Here is a 23,888-nt window from a genome sequence, read left to right as displayed (position 1 = left end):
GGAGTTAGCAAGAGCATATACAGTAGCCTGATTCAAGATCTGTTTAACAAATAAACACCACGTTATCCAAGTCATTCACATCTTCTACAACACATTTACAACATTGCATGCTTGATTTGATTGATACAATCCCATACCTCGAAGCGTTCCAGGTCGATTTTAGCCTTGTCGTAGGTCCAAGAGCCAAACTTCATCTTGCAGTTCTGCTGGTCGAAGGGGAAGAAGGTGACGTCTATAGAGCAGGAGGACTTATAGATGGCCGGGGGAACCCAGCGCACCTTCCCATTGTAGAACAGGTGGGCCTTGGTCATGTGGGTCACGGCGAACTCACCGTCTGCACTGGAGGGGGACGAGGAGAACAGAGGTTTGTACACGAGAGGGCGTGTTAAAATACCTTTTTTGTTTTTTTGTTGCACGGCTGTGTTGCTGTTGTAGTTAGTACCGTAGATAATTGGCATCGTTACCAGCCAAAAGGTCGTTAGTTCGATTGGCCCCGCTTGTTCTGGCAGATTGCTATGGGAAAGCACAGCTAGTGCTTCTGCTGACGGTGTTAGTGCTGTCTGTGGGTGTTGAATTCAGTGCCTCGATCATCTTGCTCATCAAGCAGAAATACACTACAGGCAGGGTAGCCTAGTGGTTAGAGCGTTGGATTAGTAACCGAAAGGTTGCAAGTTCGAATCCCTGAGCTGACAAGGTACAAATCTGTCGTTCTGCCCCTGAACAGGCAGTTAACTCATTGTTCCTAGGCCGTCATTGAAAATAAGAATTTGTTCTTAACTGACTTGCCTAGTTAAATAAAGGTAAAAAATAAACACCATGGGACCATGCAGTGGTGGTGAATGTACCTTGGTGTGAAAAGTGCAAATAATGCCCAGAACAAAGGCAAAGGACCTTGTGAAGATGCTGGAGGAAACAGGTACAAAAGTATCTATATCCACAGTGAAACGAGTCCTATATCGGCATAACCTGAAATGCTGCTCAGCAATGAAGTAGCCACTGCTCCAAAACCACCATAAAAAAGCCAGACTCTGGTTTGAAACGGCACATGGGGACAAAGATCGTACTTTTTGGAGAAATGTCCTCTGGTTTGTTGAAACAAAAATGGAACTGTTTGGCCATAATTACCATCGTTATGTTTGGAGGAAAAAGTGGGAGGCTTACAAGCCGAAGAAAACCATCCCAACGTGAAGCTCTGGGGTGGCAGCATCATGTTGTGGGGGTGCTTTGCTGCAGGAGGGACTGGTGCACTTCACAAAATAGATGGCATTATGAGGGAGGAAAATGATGTGGATATATTGAAGCAACATATCAAGACATCAGTCAGGAAGTTAAAGTTGGTCATAAATGGGTCTTCCAAATGGACAATGACCCCAAGCATACTTCCAAAGTTGTGGCAAAATGGCTTAAGGACAACAAAGTCAAGGTATTGGAGTGGCCATCACAAAGCCCTGACCTCAATCACAGAGAATATTTGTGGACAGAACTGAACAAGCAAGGAGGCCTACAAACCTGACTCAGTTACACTAGCTCTGTCAGGAGGAATGGGACAAAATTCACCCAACTTATTGTGGGAAGCTTGTGGAAGGCTTCCCAAAACATGTGACCCAAGTTAAACAATTCAAAGGCAATGCTACCAAATACTAATTGAGTGTATGTAAACTTCTGACCCACTGGGAATGTGATGAAAGAAGTAAACACTGAAATAAATATTTTTTTCTACTATTATTATGACATGTCACATTCTTAAAATAAAGTGGTGATCCTAAATGACCTGAGATTTTTAGTAGGATTAAATGTCAGTAATTGACAATTAAGTGAAAACTGAGTTTAAATGTATTTGGATAAGGTGTATGTAAACTTCTGACTTCAACTGTGTGTGTGTATATATATATATATATATATATATATATATATATATATTGTTTTTTGCATGCTTCTCAACCAATTACAATACTCGTTTGGACCAACCTGTTGTACAAAGTTATATGGTTGTACAGTGTTAGACATTGTGAATTATTGTAGACGTTAATAATCTAACGATGATAAAAATCATTTTTAGATTATTCTTGAAACTATCAGTGTTAGGCAATATATAACTCTGTCAATCTGGTAAATAGTCCAGTTTTTGCTAATTTAGCTCCCTGAAAATATTGTTAAGGCCACTTACCAGCTCGCATATCTGGTTGTTGGAACATACATTTTTGGTTTCCCATTGGTTCTGGGAATGAAGCCATGCATTTTCTGACCGATAAAACTGCGTCTTTGTCATGTTTTGAGAGCAGAATTGAACATTTCCTCTGTTCAGGGAAAGTTCATTTTTAGGTTCCAGGGAGGTTCTGAGAACGATTTACTTAGGTTCCAGGGAGGTTCTGAGAACGTTTTACTTAGGTTCCAGGGAGGTTCTGAGAACGTTTTACTTAGGTTCCAGGGAGGTTCTGAGAACGTTTTACTTAGGTTCCAGGGAGGTTCTGAGAACGTTTTACTTAGGTTCCAGGGAGGTTCTGAGAACGTTTTACTTAGGTTGCAGGGAGGTTCTGAGAACGTTTTACTTAGGTTGCAGGGAGGTTCTGAGAACGTTTTACTTAGGTTGCAGGGAGGTTCTGAGAACGTTTTACTTAGGTTCCAGGGAGGTTCTGAGAACGTTTTACTCTGGTTATCTGAAAGGTTCCCTGAGAGGTTTTATTAACGTTCTGAGAACGGAAATGATTGGTTATGTGAAGGTTACTTTGGCATACACTTACAAATGTGATTACTAAAGTTTTCTTAACGTTCTCATAAACATTTGAGAACATTTAAATAGAACCATAAGGAAGCCTGTATGAAACGTTATAATGACATAATAATATTCACACAGCAGTACGTTATTTCTTAACTTCTTAGAGCTAGGACCCTTTTTTCCTCCACTTCCCGTCTGAATGATGAGCCAAAAGTAAACTGCCTGTAGCTCAGGTCCGGAAGCCAGGATATGCATATAATTGGTACCATTGGAAAGAAAACACTTTGAAGTTTGTAGAAATGTTGAAATAATGAAGGAGAATATAACACAATACAAATGGTAGGAGAAAATCCAAAGCAAAACCAACTGGAATGTTTTGGAGACCATCTTCTTAGAAATGCAAGAGTACGGTCATATTGAAAATGAGCTCCCTGGATGCAGTTCCTATGGCTTCCACAGCGTGTCAACAGTCTATGTTCAAGGTTTCAGGCTTGTAAATTCAAAAACAAATAAGAAATATCTGTTTTAGCAGAAGGACACAGTCTTGGATATTCGTTTTTGTGTGTGACATGACGACATTACGCACCTGCTAAAATTGGTTTCCTATTGAACATACTTCTTTCCGTAAGAAATATTATAGTTTAACTACATTTTAGGGCATCTGAGGAGTAAATAGAAACGCATTTTGACTTGTTGAAACAAAGTTTAGGGGTAGATGTTCAGATTCCTTTCTCTGCAAGTTGAAAGAGAGGATTACTCAAATCGATGGCGCCAACTAAACTGACATTTTGGGATATAAGAAAGGATTTTATCTAACAAAACAACACTACATGTTATAGTTGGGATCCTTTGGATGACAAATCAGAGGAAGATTTTCAAAAAAGTAAATGAATATTTCATTGTTATTAGTGAATGTATGAAACCTGTGATGGTGGAAAAATATTTTGATGTGGGGTGCCATCTTCAAACAATCGCATGGCAGGTTTTCGCTGTAACAGCTACTGTAAATCGGACAGAGCAATTAGATTAACAAGAATTTAAGCTTTCATCCTATATAAGACACTTATATGTACATAAATGTTTAAAATCCATAAAATGTATGATTATTTATTTGAATTTCAGCGGAAGTTTTCCCACTAGTAGGACCCGAACATTCCAAACCAATTGGAGAATGTTTCTAGAATATTACCAACATTTAAATTAAATGTTAAATTTAACATTTAGGAAATGTTCTGTTACTATAATGAAATACCAAGAAAATAATGTTATTTGTTAAAGTTCCTTAAACGTGCTGAGTATGTTCCAAAGCCAAGCTCCTATCCTGCACCATTCCCAGAACATTGTCGGGAAGGTTGTTCGTAAAATAACCATAGAACAACCACACTCTCACCAAGCTCTAAGAAACATAAGGTTCTCAGAACGTTATGTGCTAGCTGGGATTTGACATTTCAATATTGACAGGAACCTTATCAGCGGTTCACAACTTGTTTATTTACACACAAAAACACACATGACTCAGAGCCATTGTTTTGGTAGAGAGTTATGATCCTCCAGGAACAATCTCCAGAACTTATCTCCTCTATTGCAGACTGTAATATATCTCCTCCTCTGAAGAGCTACACATCCCTGATCATGGCTTTAATACGCACTGATAATAGCTGTAGATTAGAGATATAATGATGAGTCTATCATTAGATCTTCCTCAAATCTCTCACACGCATGCGCGCACACACACAGACACACACCTTTTTAATTTCACTAACTGATAGTGATCATACAGAAGAGCTTGATGAGGTGAAACCCAGTCATTAAATACTAGGAGTTTAATCTGATACATTCAGCCGTGAAAGTTGAATAAATTTAGATGAGGAGAAAACTTAGGAGGGCTAGGATCAGGATAACATGGCAGTATAGTACTGGGGAGGGCTAGGGTCAGGATAACATGGCAGTATACTACTGGGGAGGGCTAGGGTCAGGATAACATGGCAGTATACTACTGGGGAGGGCTAGGGTCAGGATAACATGGCAGTATACTACTGGGGAGGGCTAGGGTCAGGATAACATGGCAGTATATTACTGGGGAGGGCTAGGGTCAGGATAACATGGCAGTATATTACTGGGGAGGGCTAGTATCAGGATAACATGGCAGTATATTACTGGGGAGGGCTAGGGTCAGGATAACATGGCAGTATACTACTGAGGATGGCTAGGAGGAGGATAACATGGCAGTATATTACTGGGGAGGGCTAGGGTCAGGATAACATGGCAGTATATTACTGGGGATGGCTATTATCAGGATAACATGGCAGTATATTACTGGGGATGGCTAGTATCAGGATAACATGGCAGTATATTACTGGGGATGGCTAGGGTCAGGATAACATGGCAGTATATTACTGGGGGGGCTAGGGTCAGGATAACATGGCAGTATATTACTGGGGAGGGCTAGGGTCAGGATAACATGGCAGTATATTACTGGGGATGGCTAGGAGGAGGATAACATGGCAGTATATTACTGGGGAGGGCTAGGATCAGGATAACATGGCAGTATATTACTGGGGAGGGCTAGGATCAGGATAACATGGCAGTATATTACTGGGGAGGGCTAGGATCAGGATAACATGGCAGTATATTACTGGGGAGGGCTAGGATCAGGATAACATGGCAGTATATTACTGGGGAGGGCTAGGATCAGGATAACATGGCAGTATATTACTGGGGAGGGCTAGGATCAGGATAACATGGCAGTATATTACTGGGGAGGGCTAGGGTCAGGATAACATGGCAGTATATTACTGGGGAGGGCTAGGATCAGGATAACATGGCAGTATAATGATCAAGATTGGGCCTACAGCCGCTGTTAAATCCTTAACACTCTAACAGAAACAGGTACATTGACTCCTGTCATCTATGAAATCCTCAGTGGCGACATGGAGACGGGATCACAGATGTCAGTCCATCGTAGCGGGAAATTACTTTGGAGAAAACGGGCCAGTAACTGGGCCAGCATTGGGCCAGTAACTGGGCCAGCATTGGGCCAGTAACTGGGCCAGCATTGGGCCAGTAACTGAAAGGTTGTCGGTGAGAATCCATGAGCCAACTAGTTGAAAAATCTGTTGATGTGCCCTTGAGCAAGGCACTTGCACCCTAATTGTGCCTGTAATTCACTCTGGTTAAGAGCATCTGTTAAATGTCTAAAATCTAAACCATTTATGATGTTAAGCTTATGATTCAGGAACCCAGTAGATGGCGACATTTAACCATTGAAATAGGACAAGATGTGGAGTCTCCCGAACTCTACTTTGCTTTCACGTTAATGACGACCATTTCGGGACAAACAACAGTTTTCGCTGTCACTCACTTGTTGTAGAGGACGATGTCTGGGACCCAGATGAGTTCAGACGGGACTCTGATGGACGTGACGTTGTCGTAGTCAGACGGCGTCCAGCGTAGCTTGTAGTCATTCCACTCCTAAGAGGATGACACACACGAGGAGACGAGAGGTTGTTCAGGTCCCGAGATCTCATCAGAAAGAGCCTATTAATAATCTTTAACAAACCGATTACCGTAATTCATACTGAAAACACCTCAGCCACACACATGCTACAGTATATATACTGGATGTACTGAAACACCTCAGTCACACACATGCTACAGTATATATACTGGATGTACTGAAACACCTCAGTCACACACATGCTACAGTATATGCAGGGTTTCCTCTAGGCAAAATGCTAGAGGAAACTCTGCATCATCACCCGCAGTACAAGACTAGAGACTCGATTTGTTTTACTTTAACAATTAAACTACCTACTTAGATAATAAAAGTTTACAATAGTTTTCCTATTCATATCTGGATCCTGGGACGCAGTTATCATTAGCATCATCACGCGCAGTACAAGACTAGAGACTCGATTAGACTACCTAGTTAGCTAATAAAAGTTGATAATAGTTTTCCTATTCATATCTGGATCCTGGGACGCAGTTAGCGTTGGGATATACCGCAGATATATGTCCCGTGATCCTTTGCTCAAACAAGGTGGTACTACATTGGCTAAGCAGCTAGCCTAGCTACTAGCTATCAAGCTAGGCAACCTGATCTACTACTGCTGGACACCAAGCACGCTAACCGGTTAGCCCTTGTTGCTTGGGCCGCATTTCTATTTATCTCGGTTTTAGGACTACCGATTTCCAGAGTTTTCTACTGCCAGCTTCTCTCATTTCACGGAGTGAATAGCGGGCTCGTCCTACTATTAGTACTGTCATGCCTCTGAAAAAAAAGACGAGGATCAGATTTCTGCTGGGCAGGTAGTTGAACTCTTGCAGAGGCAGAACGTTTTCCATGAGGAAATTCTACTTCAGCAGGAAAATAACTTTAAAAGCTTCATAAAAATGACCATGGAGTCGACCAACAAACGGCTGGACGACCAGACTGAAGATGTACAAGACATTACAACAAGCCTTCTGATCATACAGAAGGATGTGGATGTGTTGAAGACCACACAGGATGCACTTCCCAGAAACGGTTCCTCTATGTGGAATGAATTCACCACAGTCAAGGAGGACCTCCAGCACATGTCTGGGAAGGCAGAATGACATCACCACAGTCAGGGAGGACCTCCACAACATGTCTGGGAAGGCAGGACCTCCACAACATGTCTGGGAAGGCTGAATGACATCACCACAGTCAGGGAGGACCTCCACAACATGTCTGGGAAGGCAGAATGACATCACCACAGTCAGGGAGGACCTCCACAACATGTCTGGGAAGGCAGGACCTCCACAACATGTCTGGGAAGGCAGAATGACATCACCACAGTCAGGGAGGACCTCCACAACATGTCTGGGAAGGCTGAATGAAATCACCACAGTCAGGGAGGACCTCCAGCACATGTCTGGGAAGGCAGAATGACATCACCACAGTCAGGGAGGACCTCCACAACATGTCTGGGAAGGCTGATTACCTGGATGGGCAATCAGGATAAATAATATTGTAATAGATGGTATCCAGGATAGCCGAAGTGAGACGTGGGTTGAATCAGAGGACAAAGCTGTCTCCCGAGGAGCTACAATTGGATCAACAGGTTGAGCTTGAACGTGCTCACAGGTCTGGGGAGCCAGGGGGCACTGGTGGTGCCAATGGTGGTGCCAATGTTGGTGCCAATGGTGGTGCCAATAGTGGTGCCAATGTTGGTGCCAATGGTGGTGCCAATAGTGGTGCCAATGGAACCAGACTCAGGCCAAATGTAGTGAAATTCTTCATGTTCAAGAATAAGATTGCAGTCCTTGAAAAAGCCAAATGTCTTAAAAAGAGATTAATGGGTCCTTCATCTTCATCAATGAGGATTTCTCAGATGCAGTCCGTCAAAGAAGAAAGGAACTAATACCAGCTATGAAGGCTGCAAGAGAACGAGGTGACATAGCATACCTGAGGTATGACAAACTGGTTGTTCACCCTCCCTCCCATGGAGTTAGGAGGAGCGACAGACACGAGTCAATCCAGCCCCATACACACACACACACTGACTGAGTATTCTCTCTCTCAGATTCCAACTACTGATTCATGTTTGGACATATAAAACTACTAAAGAAAGGTCTGTCAGTTGCTCCCTTAAAATATATGCAGTTTAAAGGAACAAAATTAATGTATTGGCAATATCAGAGAGTCACTTAAACTCTTCTTTTGCGGATGCTGAGATCTCTATACATGGATATCATTTGTTCTTGTTGGCACCGATATCGATATGGGGGTTGGAGTTGCAGTTTACATCCAGAATCACATTCCAGTAAAACAACGTCAGGATTTAATGTTGAATGGATTAAAGGCGCTACGGGTAGAGTTTCATTGACCACATTTGAAACCTATTTAACCATTTAACTAGGCAAGTCAGTTAAGAACATATTCTTATTTTCAATGACAGCCTGGGAACAGTGGGTTAACTGCCTGTTCAGGGGCAGAACGACAAATTTGTACCTTGTGAGCTCAGGGGTTTGAACTTGCAACCTTGCGGTTACTAGTCCAACGCTCTAACCACTAGGCTACCCTGCCGCCTATACTAGTTGATTGCTGCTATAGACCACCTAGTGCTGATGTGAAATATCTTGATGTAATTTGCAAAATGTTGGATAAGGTATCATCTGAAAATAGGGAATATATATTTTGGGGAGATATGAATACTGATTTTTTTTTTTTACAACAACTGTCCAATGAGAAAGAAACTTATTTCAGTTGCCATGCAACCTGACCCAAGTTTTGACCAACCAGAACGTTCACTAATAGGTCTGGTATTACATCATCAATTTGTATCGATCACATTCTTACTAACATGGCTGAACGTTGTTCTAAAGCTGTATCAGTAGCACTAGGTTACAGTGATCATAACTTGGTATAACTTGCACTCACTAGGAAAACTACAATACCAAAGGATGGCCCTAAGGTAATCTACCACAGCTCCTACAGAGGGTTCAATCAGGACTCACTCACTAGGAACACTAAAATACCAAAAGGCTGGCTCTAAGGTAATCTACCACAGCTCCTACAGAGGGTTCAATCAGGACTCACTCACTACGAACACTACAATACCTGGCCCTAAGGTAATCTACCACAGCTCCTACAGAGGGTTCAATCAGGACTCACTCACTAGGAACACTACAATACCTGGCCCTAAGGTAATCTACCACAGCTCCTACAGAGGGTTCAATCAGGACTCACTCACTAGGAACACTAAAATACCTGGCCCTAGGATAATCTACCACAGGTCCTACAGAGGGTTCAATCAGGACTCACTCACTAGGAACACTAAAATACCTGGCCCTAGGAAAATCTACCACAAGTCCTACAGAGGGTTCAATCAGGACTCACTCACTAGGAACACTAAAATACCTGGCTCTAAGGTAATCTACCACAGGTCCTACAGAGGGTTCAATCAGGACTCACTCACTAGGAACACTACAATACCAAAGGCCCTAAGGTACCAAAGGTCCTACAGAGGGTTCAATCAGGACTCACTCACTAGGAACACTAAAATACCAAAGGCTGGCTCTAAGGTAATCTACCACAGGTCCTATAGAGGGTTCAATCAGGACTCACTCACTAGGAACACAAAAATACCAAAGGCTGGCTCTAAGGTAATCTACCACAGGTCCTACAGAGGGTTCAATCAGGACTCACTCACTAGGAACACTAAAATACCAAAGGCTGGCTCTAAGGTAATCTACCCAAGGTCCTACAGAGAGTTCAATCAGGACTCAATAAATGTGAAAGGAATGTAGGAGAATATAACACAACAGATCTGGTAAGAGATAACACAAAGAAAAAAACAACTGTTATTTTGTGTATTTTTTGTACCGTCATCTTTGAAATACAAGAGAAAGACCATAATGTATTATTCCAGCCCATGTGCAATATAGGTTTTAACCACTAGATGGCAGCCGTGTATGCGCAAAGTTTTAGACTGATCCAATTAACCATTGCATTTCTGTTCAAAGTTTTGTATCAAGACTGCCCAAATGTGCCTAATTTGTTTATTAATAACTTTTCATGTTCAAAACTGTGTACTCTCCTCAAACAATAGCATGGTGTTATTTCACTGTAATATCTACTGTAAATTGGACAGTGCAGTTAGATTAATTTAAGCTTTCTGCCTATATCAGATATGTCTATGTCCTGGGAAATGTTCTTGTTACTTACAACCTCACGGTTATTGCATTAGCCTACATTAGCTCAACCATCCCGTAGAAAGGACACCGATCCCGAAGAAGATGGGTAATGGAATTGCTCTTACAACAAAATGTTCAGAGTATGTAACATCTAACACACTGACACACTGTCCAGTTATATGGTCAATCCCTGGTCCTATCACACTTAGAGTACTGTCCAGTTATATGGTCAATCCCTGGTCCTATCACACTTAGAGTACTGTCCAGTTATATGGTCAATTCCTGGTCCTATCACACTTAGAGTACTGTCCAGTTATATGGTCAATCCCTGGTCCTCTCACACTTAGAGTACTGTCCAGTTATATAGTCAATCCCTGGTCCTCTCACACTTAGAGTACTGTCCCTGGTCCTATCACACTTAGAGTACTGTCCCTGGTCCTATCACACTTATAGTACTGTCCCTGGTCCTACAACATTTAGAGTACTGTCACGTTATATGGTCAATCTCTGGTCCTATAACACTTAGAGTACTGTCACGTTATATAGTCAATCCCTGGTCCTATAACACTTAGAGTACTGTCCAGTTATATGGTCAATCCCTGGTCCTATCACACTTAGAGTACTGTCTGGTTATATGGTCAATCCCTGGTTCTGTCACATAGAATACTGTCCAGTTATATGGTCAATCCCTGGTCCTATCACACTTAGAGTACTGTCCAGTTATATGGTCAATCCCTGGTCCTATCACACTTAGAGTACTGTCCAGTTATATGGTCAATCCCTGATCCTATCACACTTAGAGTACTGTCCAGTTATATGGTCAATCCCTGGTCCTATCACACTTAGAGTACTGTCCAGTTATATGGTCAATCCCTGGTCCTATCACACTTAGAGTACTGTCTGGTTATATGGTCAATCCCTGGTTCTGTCACTTAGAGTACTGTCCAGTTATATGGTCAATCCCTGGTCCTATCACACTTAGAGTACTGTCCAGTTATATGGTCAATCCCTGGTCCTATCACACTTAGAGTACTGTCCAGTTATATGGTCAATCCCTGGTCCTATCACACTTAGAGTACTGTCCAGTTATATGGTCAATCCCTGGTCCTATCACACTTAAGAGTACTGTCCAGTTATATGGTCAATCCCTGGTCCTATCACACTTAGAGTACTGTCCAGTTATATGGTCAATCCCTGGTCCTATCACACTTAGAGTACTATCCAGTACTGTCCAGTTATCACACTTAGGTACTGTCTGGTTATATGGTCAATCCCTGGTCCTATAACACTTAGAGTACTGTCCAGTTATATGGTCAATCCCTGGTCCTATCACACTTAGAGTACTGTCCAGTTATGGTCAATCCCTGGTCCTATAACACTTAGAGTACTGTCCAGTTATATGGTCAATCCCTGTCCATCACACTTAGTTATAGTTATATGGTCAATCCCTGGTCCTATCACACTTATACTGTCCCTGGTCCTATAACACTTAGAGTACTGTCCAGTTATATGGTCAATCCCTGGTCCTATAACACTTAGAGTACTGTCCAGTTATATGGTCAATCCCTGGTCCTATAACACTTAGAGTACTATCCAGTTATATGGTCAATCCCTGGTCCTATCACACTTAGAGTACTGTCCAGTTATATGGTCAATCCCTGGTCCTATCACACTTAGAGTACTATCCAGTTATATAGTACTGTCCCTGGTCCTATCACACTTAGAGTACTGTCTGGTTATATGGTCAATCCCTGGTCCTATAACACTTAGAGTACTGTCCAGTTATATGGTCAATCCCTGGTCCTATCACACTTAGAGTACTGTCCAGTTATGGTCAATCCCTGGTCCTATAACACTTAGAGTACTGTCCAGTTATATGGTCAATCCCTGGTCCTATCACACTTAGAGTACTATCCAGTTATATGGTCAATCCCTGGTCCTATCACACTTATACTGTCCCTGGTCCTATAACACTTAGAGTACTGTCCAGTTATATGGTCAATCCCTGGTCCTATAACACTTAGAGTACTGTCCAGTTATAAGGTCAATTCCTGGTCCTATAACACTTAGAGTACTATCCAGTTATATGGTCAATCCCTGGTCCTATCACACTTAGAGTACTGTCCCTGGTCCTATCACACTTAGAGTACTGTCCCTGGTCCTATAACACTTAGAGTACTGTCCAGTTATATGATCATCTGCAGCAAAGAAAAAGATCCAAATGGCTCAAAACAGGGCTGCCAGATTAGCTCTTCATTAGTCTATCCGTATGCATATTATTCAAATGCATCAGATTCTGTCATGGCTTCACATTAAAAACAAATTACTATCCAGTCTAATGATTTTCTTTAGGAATGTTATATTTAAAATAAAATAAAAATTATTTTTCAGGCCAGTTAGTACATACCAGCAACACGCATAACCACCAAACCAGACAAACAAATTTAAGTTAGCTAAAACAACCCAAGCCAAGGACAAATCACCTTAAATCTACAGTTTTAATTAGAGCCGTAGCTGAATGGCACTCTTTACCAATCCATATCTCTCAGCTGATTGGACCTCTTTACCAATCCATATCTCTCAGCTGATTGGACCACTTTACCAATCCATATCTCTCAGCTGATTGGAACTCTTTACCAATCCATATCTCTCAGACAAAAACTAAATCCACCTTCAAGAATAAAATACAATAATATCTAATGTGATAGACCATATGACTGGACAGGAAGTAGACAGAACATCTAATGTGATAGACCATATGACTGGACAGGAAATAGAAAGAACATCTAATGTGATAGACCATATGACTGGACAGGAAGTAGACAGAACATCTAATGTGATAGACCATATGACTGGACAGGAAATAGAAAGAACATCTAATGTGATAGACCATATGACTGGACAGGAAATAGAAAGAACATCTAATGAGATAGACCATATGACTGAACAGGAAATAGACAGAACATCTAATGAGATAGACCATGTGACTGGACAGGAAATAGAAAGAACATCTAATGAGATAGACCATATGACTGAACAGGAAATAGACATAACATCTAATGAGATAGACCATGTGACTGGACAGGAAGTAGAAAGAACATGTAATGTGATAGACCATATGACTGGACAGGAAATAGAAAGAACATCTAATGTGATAGACCATATGACTGGACAGGAAATAGAAAGAACATCTAATGTGATAGATCATATGACTGGACAGGAAATAGAAAGAACATCTAATGAGATAGACCATGTGACTGGACAGGAAGTAGAAAGAACATGTAATGTGATAGACCATATGACTGGACAGGAAATAGAAAGAACATCTAATGTGATAGACCATATGACTGGACAGGAAATAGAAAGAACATCTAATGTGATAGACCATGTGACTGGACAGGAAATAGAAAGAACATCTAATGTGATAGACCATATGACTGGACAGGAAATAGAAAGAACATCTAATGTGATAGATCATATGACTGGACAGGAAGTAGACAGAACATCTAATGTGATAGATCATGTGACTGGACAGGAAGTAGAAAGAACATCTAATGTGATAGACCATGTGACTGGACAGGAAATAGAAAGAACATCTAATGTGATAGATCATGTGACTGGACAGGAAGTAGAAAGAACATCTAATGTGATAGACCATGTGACTGGACAGGAAATAGAAAGAACATCTAATGTGATAGATCATGTGACTGGACAGGAAGTAGAAAGAACATGTAATGTGATAGATCATGTGACTGGACAGGAAGTAGAAAGAACATCTAATGTGATAGACCATGTGACTGGACAGGAAATAGAAAGAACATCTAATGTGATAGACCATGTGACTGGACAGGAAATAGAAAGAACATGTAATGTGATAGATCATATGACTGGACAGGAAGTAGACAGAACATCTAATGTGATAGACCATGTGACTGGACAGGAAATAGACATAACATCTAGTGTGATAGATCATATGACTGGACAGGAAGTAGACAGAACATCTAATGTGATAGACCATATGACTGGACAGGAAGTAGACATAACATCTAGTGTGATAGACCATGTGACTGGACAGGAAATAGACATAACATCTAGTGTGATAGATCATATGACTGAACAGGAAATAGAAAGCATCACATGAATGTTAAATGTGTTTCCTGTCAGGTATTATAATTGGCTGTATTGTCTACTTGCTGAATGTTTGAAGTCTTGATTTGTGGTTGTTTGTTAACTTGTTAAACTGGTGTTGGACCCCAGGAAGATTAGCTAGTGTTACGGCGTTAGCTAATGGGGATCCTAATAAAAATTACACCTACTGAATGGACTGAAAAACCTCAGTCACACACATGCTATATATACTGAATGTACTGAATCACACATGCTCTATATACTGAATGGACTGAATCACACATGCTCTATATACTGAATGGACTGAATCACACATGCTCTATATACTGAATGGACTGAATCACACATGCTCTATATACTGAATGGACTGATTCACACATGCTATATATTCTGAATGGACTGAATCACCTGTTTCAGCCAGACGTTGGTGGTCATCATCTGATTCTTCTCGTCCTGCAGAAAGGGAAAGAAAAAAAGGTAAACGAAAAACAGAGGAGGCAAAAGACTGAGAAATACAGAGAAATACAGGGGAAATGCTGTATGTTTATACCAGGGTTCTCCAACCCTGTTCCTAGAGAGCTACTGTCCTGTAGGTTTACACCAGGGCTCTCCAACCCTGTTCCTAGAGAGCTACTGTCCTGTAGGTTTACACCAGGGCTCTCCAACCCTGTTCCTGGAGAGCTACTGTCCTGTAGGTTTACACCAGGGCTCTACTACCCTGTTCCTGGAGAGCTACTGTCCTGTAGGTTTACACCAGGGCTCTTACTACCCTGTTCCTGGAGAGCTACTGTCCTGTAGGTTTACACCAGGGCTCTCCAACCATGTTCCTGGAGAGCTACTGTCCTGTAGGTTTATACCAGGGCTCTCCAACCCTGTTCCTGGAGAGCTACTGTCCTGTAGGTTTACACCAGGGCTCTCCAACCCTGTTCCTGGAGAGCTACTGTCCTGTAGGTTTATACCAGGGCTCTCCAACCCTGTTCCTGGAGAGCTACTGTCCTGTAGGTTTATACCAGGGCTCTCCAACCCTGTTCCTGGAGAGCTACTGTCCTGTAGGTTTATACCAGGGCTCTCCAACCCTGTTCCTGGAGAGCTACTGTCCTGTAGGTTTATACCAGGGCTCTCCAACCCTGTTCCTGGAGAACTACTGTCCTGTAGGTTTATACCAGGGCTCTCCTACCCTGTTCCTGGAGAGCTACTGTCCTGTAGGTTTACACCAGGGCTGTCCAACCCTGTTCCTGGAGAGCTACTGTCCTGTAGGTTAACACCAGGTCTCCAACCCTGTTCCTGGAGAGATACCGTCCTGTAGGTTTATACCAGGGCTCTCCTACCCTGTTCCTGGAGAGCTACTGTCCTGTAGGTTTATACCAGGGCTCTCCTACCCTGTTCCTGGAGAGATACCGTCCTGTAGGTTTACACCAGGGCTCTCCAACCCTGTTCCTGGAGAGCTACCGTCCTGTAGGTTTACACCAGGGCTCTCCAACCCTGTTCCTGGAGAGCTACCGTCCTGTAGGTTTATACCAGGGCTCTCCAACCCTGTTCCTGGAGAGCTACTGTCCTGTAGGTTTATACCAGGGCTCTCCAACCCTGTTCCTGGAGAGATACCGTCCTGTAGGTTTACACCAGGGCTCTCCAACCCTGTTCCTGGAGAGCTACCGTCCTGTAGGTTTATACCAGGGCTCTCCAACCCTGTTCCTGGAGAGCTACCGTCCTGTAGGTTTATACCAGGGCTCTCCAACCCTGTTCCTGGAGAGCTACTGTCCTGTAGGTTTATACCAGGGCTCTCCAACCCTGTTCCTGGAGAGCTACTGTCCTGTAGGTTTATACCAGGGCTCTCCTACCCTGTTCCTGGAGAGATACCGTCCTGTAGGTTTACACCAGGGCTCTCCAACCCTGTTCCTGGAGAGCTACCGTCCTGTAGGTTTACACCAGGGCTCTCTGTTTGTTTCTCTGTTTGTTACTGCCTCTGTTTCTCTGTTTCTGTTTCTCTGTTTCTTTTCTGTTTCTCTGTTTCTCTGTTTCTCTGTTTCTCTGTTTCCCTGTTTCTCTGTTTCCCTGTTTCTCTGTTTCCCTGTTTCTCTGTTTCCCTGTTTCTCTGTTTCCCTGTTTCTCTGTTTCTCTGTTTCCCTGTTTCTCTGTTTCCCTGTTTCTCTGTTTCCCTGTTTCTCTGTTTCCCTGTTTCTCTGTTTCTGTTTCTCTGTTTCTCTGTTTCTCTGTTTCTCTGTTTCCCTGTTTCTGTTTCTCTGTTTCCCTGTTTCTCTGTTTCCCTGTTTCTCTGTTTCCCTGTTTCTCTGTTTCTCTGTTTCTCTGTTTCCCTGTTTCCCTGTTCCTCTGTTTCCCTGTTTCTCTGTTTCTCTGTTTCTCTGTTTCCCTGTTTCTCTGTTTCCCTGTTTCTCTGTTTCCCTGTTTCTCTGTTTCTCTGTTTCTCTGTTTCTCTGTTTCTCTATATCTGTTTGTTAATGTTTCTCTGTTTCTGTTTGTTAATGTTTCTCTGTTTCTGTTTATAACTCTTTCTCTGTTTCTCTGTCTCTTTCTTCCTCTGTCCACAGGTCCTGTCAGTCGCTACTCACCACATCAATGAGCTGTGCTATGGAGAGTCCGAACTTGACGATGACCACGTCTGAGATGTTGGGTACGGGTCTGGACCACTTGTTGTACCCGATGAAGAGCTTCTTGAAGAGCTCGTCCTCCGCATGTGAGTGGGTCTTCTCATGACAGAAAACTAACAGGAAGGGGTCAGAGAGTTCTTTATAGCAAACCATTTCTCAGGTACAATTATGCACAGATGTATTGTGTGCTTTAAAGATGTTTTCCCACTTTATTCTTTCTATTTCTAATGAATAACGTATACAGCTAAAATAACTATTTTCATACCGCCAGATTTGTAATATGGCTACTCTTATTTCAAACCCTACAAGTTGAAGGACAATACCATTTATCAAATACAGCAAATATATGACAGGTATGGATCAGCAAATTAGTGATATGAGATTTTTTTTTTTATCTGTGTCTGTAAAAAAATGAGAGAGAGAGACAGAGACAGACAGAGAGACAGAGACAGAGAGAGAGAGAGATCTCCCCACTTGTAGGCCTTCCTCATTTATGAATCCATTGTCCCTCTCTTTGACTTGCCTGTAGTTGTTGGTACAGCTGTATGGTTGTGAGACCTTCCGTTGGAGGTTTTAATCAAATTAACTCTGAGACAGATTTGAACGACCTGACAGACTGACTTTGAAAACAAACTTTATTAATTGCTGTGATTTTATTGTGAGGAACTGCAGATTTATCAGAAAAAAACATTATTCCGTTTTTTTCCTCTGTTAAAAGTGAGTGACGCCACAAACTCACACATAGTGTAAGGGGTGGCTGGGAAGTCAAACGCAGGAGAGCAGAACTTGGTGAATTTAATATATAAAACTAATGGCATATAAATCAACAAACACGTGGGTACAAAACCCGTAGCGCACCAGTCACACATGGCACATGGGTACAAAACCCGTAGCGCACCAGTCACACATGGCACATGGGTACAAAACCCGTAGCGCACCAGTCACACATGGCACATAGGTACAAAACCCGTAGCGCACCAGTCACACATGGCACATAGGTACAAAACCCGTAGCGCACCAGTCACACATGGCACATGGGTACAAAACCCGTAGCGCACCAGTCACACATGGCACATGGGTACAAAACCCGTAGCGCACCAGTCACACATGGCACATAGGTACAAAACCCGTAGCGCACCAGTCACACATGGCACAAGAACGTACAAATAAACCATTCCTGACAAGGACATGGGGGGAAGAGGGAACTTATACAACATGTAATTAGGGAATTGAAACCAGGTGTGTGTGAAAACAAGACAAAACAAATGGAACATAAAAAATGGATCGGCGATGGCTAGAAGACCGGTGACGTCGAACACCGCCCGAACAAGGAGAGGAACTGACTTCGTGAAGTCGTGACACATAGACACACTTTGCAGATTCTGTTGCTACTCTGTTTATTATGATATAGCCTGATTGCCTAGTCCCTGGGCACGTTCGAGTGGATCACTTTTGTCAAGTCGGAGACCATCGTTGTTGCATTATGGGTATAGAAATTGTCCGACTTGTGACAACTTGTCGATTGCATGAACTTTAAAAATAATAATGTGATCAAAAGGTCACGCAGGTGTTGATGAAGTCTCCTTCAGGTCTCTCAGCAGTAGATACTCACCCACTGTACCATGCCGTCCTCTGCTGCATTGTGGGAGGAACTATGTATCAACCAATCGTTAGGGTGTTTTTGTTTGACCCACGCGAACGTGGCCAAAGTAGTGACTGAAACAGGAAGCGACTTTGCTGTGAGTTATGATCAGAGCCTTTCTGTTGGAAAACCACTACAGGGTCCTACTTTTGGCTATTGCAAGATGCAACTCCCCGAGTTCCATATACAGCCGGCTTAGTTAGGATTACCACTCGAACACACCCTCTGATTGACATTCTTGTTGTACCAAATGGATGGATGGATGGATCTCTCTCTGTGTGTGTGTGTGTGTGTGTGTGTGTGTGTGTGTGTGTGTGTGTGTGTGTGTGTGTGTGTGTGTGTGTGTGTGTGTGTGTGTGTGTGTGTGTGTGTGTGTGTGTGTGTGTGTGTGTGTGTGTGTGTGTGTGTGTGTGTGTGTGTGTGTGTGTGTGTGTGTGTGTGTACGTAATCATTCAATTACACATATATTGACCTCCTCCCCAATGGCACCTTATTCCCAGTATAGAGCTATTACCCATAGTGCTCTGGTCTAAAGTAGTGCACTATATAGGTGCACTATATACGAATAGGGCTCTGGTCTAAAGTAGTGCACTATATACTCTGGTCTAAAGAATAGGGAATAGGACTCTGGTCTAAAGTAGTGCACTATATAGAGAATAGGGCTCTGGTCTAAAGTAGTCCACTATATAGGGAATAGGGTTCTGGTCTAAAGTAGTCCACTATATAGGGAATAGGGCTCTGGTCTAAAGTAGTCCACTATATAGGGAATAGGGCTCTGGTCAAAACTAGTAGGGCTCTACAAAACTAGGGAATAGTGCTCTGGTCTAAAGTAGTGCACTATATAGGGAATAGGGCTCTGGTTTAAAGTAGTGCACTACATAGGGAATAGGGTTCCATTTGTGTCTGAGCTATGAGTTAATCCATCCGTCTCAGTCAGAAGGGGTTGTGGGGCCAACCTCATACACTAAGCTGCCAGCAAGCTGTCATTCAGGATGACACAGACTCTAAAACATAAACCATTTAATGCTCTATATTCAACTCAATGTGAATTCAGTGAATAAGAACGAATATCTTCCTGAAATGACATGGCCTTATGACATAACACCTGACTGAGTGACACCTGAGCTAGACATACACTGAGTGGACAAAGCATTAAGAACACCTGCTCGTTCCAAGACATAGACCGACCAGGTGAATCCAGGTGAAAGATATGATCCCCTTCAAATCATGTAGCGAAATGCTTGTGTTCCTAGCTCCAACAGTGCAGTAGTATCTAACTAAATGATTGTGTTCCTAGCTCCAACAGTGCAGTAATATCTAACTAAATGTTTGTGTTTCTAACTCCAACAGTGCAGTAGTATATAACTAAATGCTTGTGTTCCTAGCTCCATCAGTACAGTAGTATCTAACTAAATGCTTGTGTTCCTAGCTCCAACAGTGCAGTAATATCTAACTAAATGCCTGTCTTCCTAGCTCCAACAGTGCAGTAGTATCTAACTAAATGCTTGTCTTCCTAGCTCCAACAGTGCAGTAGTATCTAACTAAATGCTTGTGTTCCTAGCTCTAACAGTGCAGTAGTATCTAACTAAATGCTTGTGTTCCTAGCTCCAACAGTGCAGTAATATCTAACTAAATGCTTGTGTTCCTAGCTCCAACAGTGCAGTAGTATCTAACTAAATGCTTGTGTTCCTAGCTCCAACAGTGCAGTAGTATCTAACTAAATGCTTGTGTTCCTAGCTCCAACAGTGCAGTAGTATCTAACTAAATGCTTGTCTTCCTATCTAACAATTAACAACAACACACACACACGCATCTAAAAGAAATGGAATGGAATTAAGAATTATATACATTTCAGGACGAAAGCTATGATCCCTTATCGATGTCACCTTGGCGTTAGATCCACTTCAATCAGTGTAGATGGAGGGGAGGAGACATGTAGATGAAGGGGAGGAGACATGTAGATGAAGGGGAGGAGACGGGTTAAAGAAGGATTTTTAAGGTTTGTGTTATGCTGGTGAATGAGGACCCAAAAGCGACTTAACAGAAACAGAGTCTTTATTCCAGTCTTAAACAAAACGGGGATATTATCTTAGGTAAATACAAAACAGGAAAACTGAAATCCACTCGTAGATGAAGGGAGAGCGACCACAGACTGCATGTAGATGAAGGGGCCGTAGGAGACACCTGCTCAGATCTGAAGAAGGCAAAAACACGGGGCGGAGGACACAGAACAGCAAACATCAAACAAGATCCGCAAGGACAGAAGCGGAAAACAGAGGGAGAAATAGACATTTGGATGAACAGGGGAGCAGAACATGAGAGATGAAGGGGGATAGAAAGAGAAAGATGTAAGACCAGGAGGGGAGAAGGGAAGCACAGGGACAAGACATGATAATCAATGACAAAACATGACAGTTTGAGAAAACTGAGACATGGGATTGTGTATGTGCGCCATTCAGAGGGTGAATGGGCAAGACAAATTTTTAAGTGCCTTTTATCATGGTATGATAGTAGGTGCCAGGCGCACCGGTTTGTGCCAAGAACTGCAACGCTGCTGGGTATTTCATGTGCAACAGTTTCCTGTGCTCATCCAGAATGGTCCACAATCATTGGAGTCATTAAGGGGTCAGCATCCCTGTGGAATGCTTTGTAGAGTCCATGCCCCGACGAACTGAGGCTGTTCTGAGCGCAAAAAGTGTGTGTGGGGGGGTTAACTCAATATTAAATCAAATCAAATGTTATTGGTCACATGCACCAAATACAACAGTTGTAGACTGAACAGTGAAATACTTACTTAAAGTTCACATTCCCAAAAGAAACAGTTCAGCATTAAAAAGTAAGACAAAAGAAACTGAGTTCAATATCCAAGGAGTACCAGGACTGAGTCAATAGAATATCCAAGGTACAAGTCAATAGACAAGAAGTACCAGGACTGAGTCAATAGCAAGAAGTACCAGGACTGAGTCAATAGCCAAGAAGTACCAGGACTGAGTCAATATCCAAGGAGTACCAGTACTGAGCCAATAGACAAGGAGTACCAGTACTGAGCCAATATCCAAGGAGTACCAGTACTGAGCCAATATCCAAGGAGTACCAGGACTGAGTCAATAGACAAGGAGTACCAGGACTGAGTCGATAGACAAGGAGTACCAGGACTGAGTCAACATCCAAGGAGTACCAGGACTGAGTCAATATCCAAGGAGTACCAGGACTGAGTCAATAGACAAGGAGTACCAGGACTGAGTCAATAGACAAGAAGTACCAGGACTGAGTCAATAGACAAGAAGTACCAGGACTGAGTCAATAGACAAGAAGTACCAGGACTGAGTCAATAGACAAGGAGTACCAGGACTGAGTCAATAGACAAGGAGTACCAGTACTGAGTCAATAGACAAGGAGTACCAGGACTGAGTCAATAGACAAGGAGTACCAGGACTGAGTCAATAGACAAGAAGTACCAGGACTGAGTCAATAGACAAGGAGTACCAGGACTGAGTCAATATCCAAGGAGTACCAGTACTGAGTCAATAGACAAGAAGTACCAAGACTGAGTCAATAGACAAGAAGTACCAAGACTGAGTCAATAGACAAGAAGTACCAGGACTGAGTCAATAGACAAGAAGTACCAGAACTGAGTCAATATCCAAGCGGTATGAGGCAGTTGATAATACAGTACGTAGATGTGGGTGAAGGCAATTAGGAAATACATTCAGAAAGTATTCAGACCTCTTAACTTTTGCCCCAGTTTGTTACATTACAGCCTTATTCTCAAATGTATTAATTCAATACATCCTCATCAATCTACACACAATATCCCATAATGGCAAAGCAAAAACACTGTTATTATTTGTAATTTTTTTAGCAAATTTATAAAACTAAAAAACTGAAATGACATTGACATACTGTAAGTTTTCAGACCCTTTACTCAGTACTTTGTTGAAGCACATTTGGCAGTGATTACAGCCTCGAGTCTTCTTGGGTATGACGCTACAAGCTTGGCACACCTGTATTTGGGGAGTTTCTCCCATTCTTCTCTGCAGATCCTCTCAAGCTCTGTCAGGTTGGATGGGGAGAGTTGCTGCACAGTTATTTTCAGGTCTCTCCAGAGATGTTCGATCGGGTTCAAGTCCGGGCTCTGGCTGGGCCACACAAGGACATTCAGAGACTTGTCCCAAAGCCACTCATGTATTGTCTTGACTATGTACTTAGGGTCGTTGTCCTGTTGGAAGGTGAACCTTCGCTCCAATCTGAGGGCCTGGGCTCGCTGTAGCAGGTTTTCATCAAAGATCTCTCTGTATTTTGTTCAGTAAATCTTTTGCTCGATCCTGACTTGTCTCCCAGTCCCTGCCGCTGAAAAACGTCCCCACAGCATGATGCTGCCACCACCATGCTTCACCGTAGGGACGGTGCCAGGTTTCCTCCAGGCATGACGCTTGGTATTCAGGCCAAAGAGTTCAATCTTGGTTTCATCAGAGCAGAGAATCTTGTTTCTCATGATCTGAGAGTCTATTAGGTGCCTTTTGGCAAACTCCAAGCGGGCTGTCATGTGCCTTTTACTAAGAAGTGGCTTCCATCTGGCCACTCTACCATAAAGATCTGATTGGTGGAGTGCTGCAGAGATGGTTGTCCTTCTGGAAGGTTCTGTCATCTCCACAGAGGAACTCTGGAGCTCTCTCAGAGTGACCATCGGGTTCTTGTTCACCTCCCTGACCAAGGCCCATATAAATGCAATAGAAATGTTTTGGTACCCTCCCCCAGATCTCTGCCGTGACACACTACTGTCTCGGAAATCTATCGAAAATTCCTTCGACCTCATGGCTTGGTTTTTGCTCTGACATGAACTGTCAACTGTGGGACCTTGTATAGACAGGTGTGTGCCTTTCCCAAATCATGTCCAATCAATTGAATTTACCACAGGTGGACACCAATCAAGTTGTAGAAACACCTCAAGGATGATCAATGAAAACAGAATTCACTTGAGTTTAATTTCTCATAGCAAAGGGTCTGAATACTTATGTTTATGAGGTGTTTCTGTTTTTTAAACTTGTTTTCCCTTTTTCATTATGTATTGTGTGTAGATTGTTACATATTAAATGTATTTAAACAAATCTCAAAAAGTGAAGGAGCCTGAATACTT

General features: G+C 42.5%; 1 protein-coding gene across 2 annotated transcripts in view; it reads right to left on the bottom strand.

Moving 5' to 3' along the window:
- The window catches only part of LOC123991527 (neuronal acetylcholine receptor subunit alpha-2-like), a 50,783-nt gene that overhangs the window by 17,534 nt on the left and 9,361 nt on the right, over window positions 1-23,888 (bottom strand). For both annotated transcript variants that reach the window (XM_046293143.1, XM_046293144.1), the window contains exons 2-5: window positions 17,071-17,222; window positions 14,912-14,956; window positions 6,078-6,187; window positions 138-339 (exon numbers count right to left, since the gene is read on the bottom strand). In XM_046293143.1, the coding sequence (XP_046149099.1) occupies window positions 138-339; window positions 6,078-6,187; window positions 14,912-14,956; window positions 17,071-17,222 (509 nt within the window). The remainder of the gene's footprint in view (window positions 1-137; window positions 340-6,077; window positions 6,188-14,911; window positions 14,957-17,070; window positions 17,223-23,888) is intronic.

Source organism: Oncorhynchus gorbuscha, linkage group LG12, assembly GCF_021184085.1.
Source record: "Oncorhynchus gorbuscha isolate QuinsamMale2020 ecotype Even-year linkage group LG12, OgorEven_v1.0, whole genome shotgun sequence".
Taxonomy (NCBI): Eukaryota; Metazoa; Chordata; class Actinopteri; order Salmoniformes; family Salmonidae; genus Oncorhynchus; species Oncorhynchus gorbuscha.
Note: the sequence above shows the minus strand (reverse complement) of the source record. Positions and strands in the feature narration are given on the sequence as shown.